The sequence below is a fragment of the Vicia villosa genome, linkage group LG4 (genome assembly GCF_029867415.1).
Source record: "Vicia villosa cultivar HV-30 ecotype Madison, WI linkage group LG4, Vvil1.0, whole genome shotgun sequence".
In the NCBI taxonomy this organism is placed as follows: domain Eukaryota; kingdom Viridiplantae; phylum Streptophyta; class Magnoliopsida; order Fabales; family Fabaceae; genus Vicia; species Vicia villosa.
Window position 1 is genome coordinate 53,509,311 of NC_081183.1, and position 10,940 is coordinate 53,520,250.

Below are 10,940 nucleotides of genomic sequence, written 5' to 3' on the forward strand. Positions count from 1 at the left end.
TTAAATGAATAAAAACCTAAATAAATAAACAAAAAATATTATGTATTATTTATTTGGTAATTAAATGAACAAAAAACCAAAATAAATAAACAAAAGATATTATGAAGCCATGGAATGGACCCTAAGGTTCTTTTTTTTTTAATAAATCGCAAGTATACTCGAATTTAAATCGTGGGTCACATGTCTTTTCGAAACTTAAGTTTCACCATTTTACCCTTTCACCGAATTTATAAGAGAGCGGGTTTGACAATAGAAATGTCAAACCCCATGACTCTTAATTTTGGATTCTGATGAACTGAAAGACGCAAATTTGATCGGGCAAATTTTGGTGTATGACAGTAAGAAACTTCAAATGCTCAAGCACTGAAGCAAGATACTTCTAACAATATAACTTTCATATAGGATATTATTTGAGTATAACACTTAATACACAATCAGAGGTGTAAAAATAATACAACACAAAAGACTCTTAAGACTTAAGAATTTCTAAGATATACAAGTGTTAAGAAATTATAAGTTAAACTTGTGCTTTTGATTTGACAGGGTAACAATTCTTTGTTTGTCAATAGTTCGTTATCTATTTCTTCAAGTCTTTAACTTCTTATATAGAGAGGCAAAAAATATTCATTGAAGAAGACTTCTTGCACAAGTGAATCTTGGAGAAGCTTTTATCAGAGACGTTAGAATGTTGCTTGATATGGTTAATGCCTTGCAAAAATACATTTTAAATTCGTTTGTTTCAAAAGGAATTATTCGTTTCATCCCTGTTTTATGTGTAAATTTTTGTTTGGTTTTGCACGTGATCAAAAGAAGACAAAATAACCCTTTGAGTCTGATAGTGACCTTTCAGAGTCTTCTCCATCCTTGTGTTGACCAGCTTCAGAGTCCGAGTCTTCAGAGTCTGGATCTTAGAAGTTGACCTTCTTTAGAGTCTAAGTCTCCAGAGTCTGATGCTCAGGTTCTGATTCTTCATATTCACTATCTTCAAGCTCCTCTTTAATGTTCAATTTTTGGTGCCATAACTTAGTTTCCATCACAAATTTTAGTATATGGTCCTGCACACTTCATATACCCAATTGCTCTTTCAATACTTTGTTATCATCAAAATCTTAGGGATATGGTACAAAGCAATTTTGTTCCAACACGTCATAACAACACAACTCTTACACTTCCATAAGCCTCAATGCTACATGTTCATACCATTAAAAACATAATGATCAATTATTCCATATGACTAATCGAAATGTCATTACTTCACCATACAAATGTTGGATTCCGAAGCAGAATGAATATTGATCATTCAAATGAGTGGCAATCATTACAATAATCGAATGGAATAAACAAAACAATATATCAAATGAAGTGAAGTTGAATTATATTTATTTATATCAAATATAAATTGATCAATCATATTTTATCACGCATGGATATGATTTGTGATAGATTGGTTACTTCTTGTGGCAATTAACTATTGATGCAGAATTAGAATAACGACCACGAGCACTGAACAACAACGCATTTACTCAGTCCACACAAACAAAGTGACTTAGATATCAGTGCTAGCTGCTACGAATGAAGATTTTATGTGGGGGAGAGAGAGTGAGAGAGATGGAGAGAGAGAGAGAGAGAGAGAGAGAGAGAGAGAGAGAGAGAGATAGAGAGACGTAAAGATAAATAGAGAGAGATTTTGAAATTATGGCTAGGTTTCACAAACTAAATTTCATCAAGTTGGAATACTTCTACTTAATATTTCTATTTATAGAAATGATTGTTTGAACTACAAGATAAAAAAACCCACTTAAGTGCAGTGTACCTTACACTGTTTTGTATTCCACTTAAGCTCTTGATACCTTACCCTAAGTTGTACTTCACTTAAGCTCAATGTACCTTACAATGTTCCATAATTCACTTAAGTACATTGTACCTTATGGTGTAACATATTTCTCTAATTAATACTAGTGCTTCACAAAACTACATAAACAAATAAGTTTCACTTATTCCTTTTATCTCTCATTGATATGCCCTTATGCGTGTGATCATGTAGATTCTCGTAAGGTTGGAAATTATACTAAATCAAACATTTAATATAATAAACAACAAGTGGTATCTAGCAACACATCACTAATACTCAAGTCACAAAAATGTTATGTGATGTAACAAAAAAATTCGTGATAATGTTTATGTATATAATTACCCTTTCCCCATGTCTATATTGAACACAAGGCATAGTCTGTGTCACCCTTGTCTAATTCAATATTGGGACCTTAGACATATATCATGTTATACAAAATGAACAAATTTCATCTGGTTCATTCATGCCCCTCACCAAGATTTGTGGATTACCTATTAACCATCTTTATGGTCATCCTGTTACAAAAAATGTATGATTGGGAAATAAAGTACTTGACTTTGCATCTAAGGTCCATAAGGTTTCAGGTCGAAGGTTGGCATACACCACTATCACCTTTAGAATAACCTATGACACTTGCATAACATGGTATATAGTATTATCATGGTAGTTCAATCCAGTGTAAATATTACTTCTAATATTTATACCTATTTAAAGACTTGATAACTCTTTAATTATGATACGTGAGATTTGATCATTAGTCTATCCACATAATAGTCTCAATGCTGTAATGTTATCCCACTTCACATAAAGCTCGACTGCAGATACTTTAAGAATAACGTTCTTATTTTTAATGGAGTTTCATCATTAAGTCACACTTAATGTTTTATTAAATAGACTATTTATTCTAAGGATTTTATTATTTTGAAAAAACAAACATAACAAAAAAAATTGTCTTATTATTAATATTCGTATATAACTAAATATAAGCACCAATTTCTGATAAAACTACTGGTCTTTAGGGCTTACACTTAAAATTACTACAATAACCTATTCTGTTAAAATTAAGTGGAATCAGTTAGTATTTCTCTCCACTTATTTTGGTTGGTAATCAGGTTATTTAATTCATATGAAAGCTATTGTGCATGTTAAGGAATCATTGCATTCACTGATACTTCAATATAATTGACTTTCTTTTATATTTTATCTTTGAAATTTGCCATGTGCTAATAGGATGAAATAGGCCAAAGCTTCAAGTGTGATATTGATTTTGAAAAAAAATTAACCGTTATTAGTTTAAAGTAAATATCTATTGATTTTTCGATAATTAATCTTTATTTAGAAATCAAACTAATTATTCTTAGTGTAGTCTCTCCTTGTAGCCCCTTTTTCCGTCCCCAAGATTCAACTTTGACTTTGTTTAAGGAATCTGAATTTAATAACACTTCAAACTACTTAATTTATAAATATGGAAATGTTTGTAATAATTAAGATGTGGGAAAATAAATATTCTCATTTTAAACCTATAGAGGGATTACATGTAGTCTCCGAAGAAAATATAAAATGTGTTATATTTGACTTCTAAATACATTTGTTACAAAGACAACTAATAGTATTTAATGTAAATTAATTATAATGTTTATTTATAAATTAATTACTTTAACGATTAAAAGATCAAACTTGTTTCATATTTTGTAAAAAAACCAAAAAGACATCAACAAAAAAACATAGTATTCATGACTCGTTCATGAAGACGTGGTAACTCAAGAACTTGAGATATACCGGGTACAATGAATTCCTTTTGATTTTTTGTTTCATCAAAATTTAAAAATTGTGATATTTGAGCTGCTGCTACATGAGCATAATAAATTGGTGCAACTGCAGTCATTTATAGATATTTTAAAACAAACATGTTAATATTTAATACACATAAAGAATAATAATTTAATATTTAGTAAGTAGTAGTTTTAAAAACATAAATTATATGATGGGGAAGAAAAAAATAAATGAAACTTATTAGAAATTGTACCTATAGATATGGCATTTGTGCTTCTTTGATACCTATAAAAATTAAAATAATTGTTTGTTTTAAAATTCAATAACTTGCTAAAGTGTAATGAAGATTATTTATCAAGTGAGTCTTAGATTTTTGTTTATAAAATCATGTTGACTACTTACACATAGCATAGAGAATGCACCAATTCCTGCAAATTATCTGATGAGAAACCAATTTCATCATATAAAACATAGTAATGAGTAGGACGACTTGTACCCTGCTTTAAAAAGAAAAATAGTAGTCACATTAAAAATAATAAATTTAATTCATTATGTTTTTCGAAATCTTAATACCATTTACTCATAAAAAATGTGTATATAGTATTATAGTTTTTATAAAAGTAAATAATTGATCAAGTGTAAAATCACAAATAATTGGCCAAACATTATCAAGCTTCACAAGTGATCTTTTAGTACAAGAATATATATATATATATATATATATATATATATATATATATATATATATATATATATATATATATATATATATATATATATATATATATATATATATATATATATATATATATATAAAAAAGTAATTACTAATTTAGACAATTCTATCATTTTTACATTAAGTGATAAATTATAATTATTTGATCCTCTTAATGAATATATTTTGTTGTTTGAAATCTAATTTTAAGACATTATTTAATTCTATTACGTATACGTGAATAAATCTAATTGCTTAAAAAATCTGTTAAAACTCTAATTTGACAATGATACCTACAATTTTTCCAGCATGAGCACACATGTAGAAATCATTGTTTTCAGGATGACATATAGTGTTATCAATAACGGTTCCTACACACAAATAAACATGTGATTTTGTTATATATTAACTACTGTTTTTGCTTAGTTATTTCAGTTTCAATAACAAACCTGGTAAAACATTTTCTTGAGGAGCATTGACTTTGAAGAACCTAGTGTGATGATTCTTTTGGGCAACAATCAAAGTAAACTTTGGACACCAACTTTCGTCAAAATGTTTGCACGCCTACACATGTAATTTAAATGAAATCCAACTATTTTATTCATATAATTTCAATATTAAGGCTTAAAATTATATTGTGAAACATATACCTTTATGATTTCATCCAATTCAAAGTTGAGGATCTGGTTGAATTGTGATTCACTCACTCCATCCCTAAAATAAAATATATGACACTAATAGTTAAGATACTACTTATCAAATCACGTCTTCCTTATAAAAATTATAATATATATAAAAAATCCATGTCAGAAAACCTGAAAATTATAATTTGTTGAGGCTTTCTTCCTGAAGTTGCATAAAAGTCCTTAAGAACCTCACTATAGAGTGAAACAATGAGACAAATGAATAAAATATTGATAAAAATAATTTTTTTATTAAATATTGATAATTTATTAGAATATTGTAACACCCTATAACTTTTAGTTTGTTGTATTGATCACACTCATTATAAAATACAAACCTGATGATACCATCATCCTTAGTATCTGAAACAGGCTCGAATAGAGATTGGATTATCTCTACTTTCGATGATTGACTACGAACTGTAGCTCTATAACGAGATATTTGAGGCCAATATCTTGAGCTAACTACCTGAATATTAAATCATATGTAAGTATAAACATTTATTGAAAAATATAAGCTTAAAATTGTTCACCTATGATTTATACATGTTAATAGTAAAATGAAGATGCAAAGTTATACCATACCGCAACAACTGATGGTACATTTAATTGATATGGAGATCCATGTGAAACATCCATTCCAATTACCAATGTAGGTATGTTAGAAAATAATGGTATGGAACGCTCAATTTCGGATAACAAAAGAAAATTCATCCCACCAAGCTGCATGAAAGAATTGAATCACAAATAAAACATATGCATGTAAGAAAAATTATATTCAATATATATTTAAAAGAGACAATATTGTCATATATTTTTTACATATACCTTTGTATTAATTTTTAATAGTACATTAGTAATATAATTATCATTAATTTTTGTCGGAGCAATGCATTGAGTTGCAATCCCTTCATCAACAAGACATCTCCTTTTCCAAGGACCTATATATTACATATTTTATTATTATTTATTAAAATTAACATTAGGATTTAATAATTTAATAATGAAAAAATAATGAAAAATGAATTAGGTAATTGAAGTTTGATGACTCATACCATAAATCTCACAATTCTTTTTAATTGGAAGAATACACAAAAGAAGTTGAGCAGGAGGATGTGTAGGGGGTCCAGGTAGCTTGGATTTTATTATTTCATACATTGCAGAAACTCTAGAAGATGGTGACTCACTCCTATGACGCTCACTCTCCTCAAATATATGGAACGGAGAATCAAAGAACTGCAAAAGTGACTAGAACTTAAAACACATGTGGAGTAAACATCAAATTAAATGTATTTGCCACTTTTTTTTAAGTCTTACCATTCCTTTCATTTTAGAATATTTTTTAATCATATTACATAAATGTTCTATATCACAGTGTGATGAAAAGTTTACAATTGCCCAACGTTTAATCTTCACGGGTTCAATTAATTCCTGATATATGATGCTTACTATTAGAAAAACAAAAATTAATCTGATTCAAGTGAAATGATATTAACTAAAATATTGCAACCTTATTATTAAAATTCCAGCTTCCATTTTGAGGACAAAATACATGTCCTTTTCCAACAACAAGCTGTAGAAAGAAATAATGATTTAAGAGTCATAAGTTAAAATAAAATATAAAAGAAATATAACATGATGACACATACAGTTGGAGCTTGCAAAACGCGACCATTAACTTGAGTAAAACAAGGTTTAATAGAAATTCCAAAAGAGCGAAGCATAGGCTCGTCATCATATCTACGACTTTTTAAAGACTGCAAAAACATTAATAATCATTTAAAGCTACATATATCATTCATTTAAAAGTAAAATAGATTGATATAATCATTTTTAAGTTCACTAACATATAACAAAGCTTCTTTCCTTTCGTGAGGATTATTTCTTGACTCTAACATCAATTGAATTCTTTGCTTGTTGGACAATACCTTAGTGTATCGTTGCAATGAGACCAATGTACATAGCTGCAAAAATAATAAATTATTGCTATTTCTCTTTATAGGATAACCTTATTTAAATAATTAAAATTTATTTTATTACCTCCATAGGAAAATAAATTGGTTTCTTTGGTTTGCCAACATTAATACATGGCATATCAATAGAATAGTGAAGTTCAATATTTTTGTGGCGTTTATAGTATTCATAAATTGTAATTTCCTTTAATCGTGCTTCACCATTAACATCATTTCCTTTTTTAATTAAAAACCTGTAAAACATAAATAAGGATTCTCATTGGTATTAAAAATATTTAATTAGCATAAAAAGATGGAGGAAATAAAAATATTCGTATAATATTATCTTTTGTTGATACTAAATTTAAGAGTAGAAAGTATACAAAAACTTACATTTGTGTTTTGCATGACATCTCACTTAGTCCACTGATTTTGTACTCTCTATTGTTAACTTTGACTCTAATATTTTTAAGCATTCTTTTTGCCTAAATTTAATAATGAATTAAACAATCACAATTCATAAACGCAAAAATACCAATATTTATAGAGTAGTAATATAACCTTGCTCCAATCAATCCACTTTGGTTGCTGGATATTTTGGTTATGGAGTAGGAAATCCACTACAGGACCAGGCTTTATAAGTAATGTAGCTGACACATCTTTGATAAAAGAATAAAAAGAAATCAATCATAATAAGAGAGAAATTATTTTTTAAAGCATTTTCCCTTAATAACTTACCAAAATTAAGAGACAAACCCATTTGTGTGGCCCTAAAGCTTGAATGGAAACCACGACAATACTGAATACCACCATCAAGGTTAGTTATATTTTTTGGATTGTCATGAAAGTATGACTGGCGAATGCAGAGACATCCCCTAGAAGAAAATTAGTTTAGATAAACAAACATGACTTCAAGCAATGAATTAAACAACAATAACAATCATATTCTTTAACTATTTGAGATAGGATATATAAATCACTCATATTATAACCATCTATAATTTGTTAAATTCAAAGACAGAATGACAAAAATAAATTATAAAAGTTTTTATTTATTTAGACATACTCTTTTGTTGCATTTTGCCTCAATATAACACCCAAAACATTTAATACATCTTGGTAATTCTCTGATTTGTGACCTCGTAATGCATTTCCAATTTCTTGTAATGAGATTTTTCTTACATGACTAATCTCAACCTTAAAAGTTTTGGACTGAGATTGAAACCTCATTCTTTTTGTTGTATCAGGGTAATTTCCAACCCTAAAAAATAATTATGTCATCCTAGTTGATCAATTTGTGGCTTAGTAGAAAAGTATAAAAGCACTCACATTTTGTAAATAAAACTAGTGATAATTACCTTATTGATGAAACTTCATCTAACACAACAATGAAATCTTGTCTAGTATGATGTAGAGAATCAAGAGTGAATAAATTTTTCTCACCATCATATGCAAAATTTTGACTTCTTAGTACATCGTATGTTTTACGAAGTTTGTCCATGACTTTTCTCCCCACTCTTTTCCCTTCAACAGGTTGTCCATCTTGATAACGCAAAATAATCTAACCAACAATGTTTGATTATTTAGGATATTACAAAGTATGAATATGCATTCTATTTATTTTGAGTTTGAAAAGAACATGCATCCAAATGGAAAACAAGATAAAATTTAAATATGAAAAAAAAAAAACATACATTATAATGATATAAGTAACCTTCATTCTTAGTTGAGCCGATTCTAAAATGGTTAGTTAAGAGTTGTATCTTGTTTCCTTTGGATCCAAAATCTCTCCTAGCCATAGGTAGGCGTTTCAAATTTGTAGTTTGGCTGGTTGACTTAATTGTAAACGCGAATTCCATTTCTTAGACTATGCTATATGAATGAAGATGAAAATATTACTATGTTTATCATTAAAAAGCAATTAAACACTAACTTAATGAGAAATGAGAAAATAGATAAATTTCTTAGACAATATATTACATATAAATGAATTGTTTTACCAACTTCAACATATTTTAAAATACAAGTGTTATATATGAACAACTAAAAATTTCAGACTATAAAAATATATAGTCCTAAAAAAACTAAAGTGATTTAAAAAATTGAAAAATATATAACAAAGTAGACAAAAAAAGTATAAATATATATGTCAATTCAAATGAAGTATTAAACCAGCAAAAAATAGACATATATTAAAAGGTACCACAAAAAATTATATATATATATATATATATATATATATATATATATATATATATATATATATATATATATATATATATATATATATATATATATATATATATATATATATATATATATATATATAATGAACATACACATTGATAAATAACTTAAGCAAAATAAATAATGCACAATATGATTAGTTAAAACAAAGATAACTTAGTTATAGTTTTGTTCTTCCTATTTTAATTCATTCATGAAATTAGTTCATCTATTTTAAATTTAAACGGTTTTGCTTTCCCTTTCATATTTTTCCTTGAAAAATAATTACATGTTTATTTTTTAAATGATGTGTAACTTATATTTTAATTTTTAATATTCTACAAAGATTTTTTTTGTTTTATTTTTATCTTATATTTTTGCTTTATGTGTCCATTTTTTAATGACGTGTTTCTTATATTTTTATTTTTAAAGTTCTATAAAAAATTTATATGAATATTTGTCACATTTCATAAATGACATATCATTTAAAAATAGACATATCATTAATATTAATTGCAAAAATATAAGAGAGAATCAAAATTGTTTGAATTTTAAATAAGTAAACTATTTCTATGAATGAGATAAAGTAGAAGGATCAAAATTGTAATTGAATCAATAAAGTAGAAGGATCAAAATTGTAATTGAATCAATAAAGAGATAAACACCCTAAATAAATGTATTTGAAGAAAAGAAAAAGTGAAAAATTATAAAAGAAAAATATATAAAAATACCTAACATAAGAAAATTAAAGAAAAGTAAAAGTTGATAAAGTAGTTAATGGAACACTAAAATCATTAGCATATATCTTATATAAGAGGAAAATCAAATATTTCTCCAAGAAGGAAGATAATACTCACATTCACATAAAAATGGTTTTTAGAAAATAAAATGAAGCAAACATGAGAGATGTTATTCTCATGAGTGGTGGTTAGTTAATAAAAATATCATGAAAAAGTTATACAAGTGGTTAGTTAATAAAAACATCATAATAAATATAGAGTGGTGGTTTGTTAATAAAAATATCATGAAAAATGTATTTTAAAGAAGATCTCCAAACAAAAGGTATGAATTTAGTACAATTACTTGATTATCATTCATTTATTTTTATCTCATTGATTGTTTAACAAATTAGTTTTATCCTTTTTCAAAAAAAAAAATAATTATTTTCTCTTACTCTTAATTTTGTCTTATCCAACACTATTTTTATAAATATTGTCTTATATAACACTTTTTTAATATTTAAAATATTTATAAATATTAAAAATATGATATTGTTAGCAATAGCACAAACAAATAAAAGAAATTAAGTACAAAAGCAAATATGACACCATTATTTTCTTTATAAGAAAATTAGTAGAAGCATCGTGCTTCTACAAAGGTAAATTCATTTCTTTCTTAGATCATTCGATAAGGCTTGGTTGTTTCTCATATATAATTGTTATTATAAAATCACTAATAACTATAAATGTTTAAAAAATAAATATGTAGCAAATCATCGACATGATAAATTTAATATGTCTAATAATTATAAATATTCACAATATTTTTACTGATTAAAATAAAAAGGTATTGTGGTGGTAGTGACCTGTGAAAATATTGAATTTCAATGATAAAATTCACATAAATTATATGTTGATGGAATTTATCCATTAAATGATATTACATTACAAATTGTAATGATGCTATATTTTTAATTAGTTGGAGTGTAGAGAGGAGATCGACAAAAAAAAAAGAAAAAG

The 10,940-nt window shown here is 26.6% G+C and overlaps 1 protein-coding gene across 1 annotated transcript; it reads right to left on the reverse strand.

Annotated features, from left to right (window-relative positions):
• Positions 1-3,563: 3,563 nt before the first annotated feature.
• Positions 3,564-8,834, reverse strand: LOC131597209 (protein argonaute 4A-like). The gene is made up of 22 exons (XM_058869919.1): positions 8,670-8,834; positions 8,334-8,536; positions 8,042-8,236; positions 7,714-7,850; positions 7,537-7,634; positions 7,369-7,460; positions 7,064-7,229; positions 6,871-6,987; positions 6,673-6,780; positions 6,534-6,596; positions 6,341-6,454; positions 6,079-6,259; positions 5,852-5,964; positions 5,609-5,746; positions 5,362-5,492; positions 5,156-5,218; positions 4,991-5,054; positions 4,790-4,904; positions 4,638-4,711; positions 4,028-4,122; positions 3,879-3,910; positions 3,564-3,727 (listed from the first exon to the last, which is right to left on the reverse strand). The coding sequence occupies exons 1-22, from the start codon at positions 8,832-8,834 to the stop codon at positions 3,564-3,566; spliced, it is 2,628 nt and encodes an 875-aa protein (XP_058725902.1).
• Between the last annotated feature and the right edge of the window lie 2,106 nt (positions 8,835-10,940).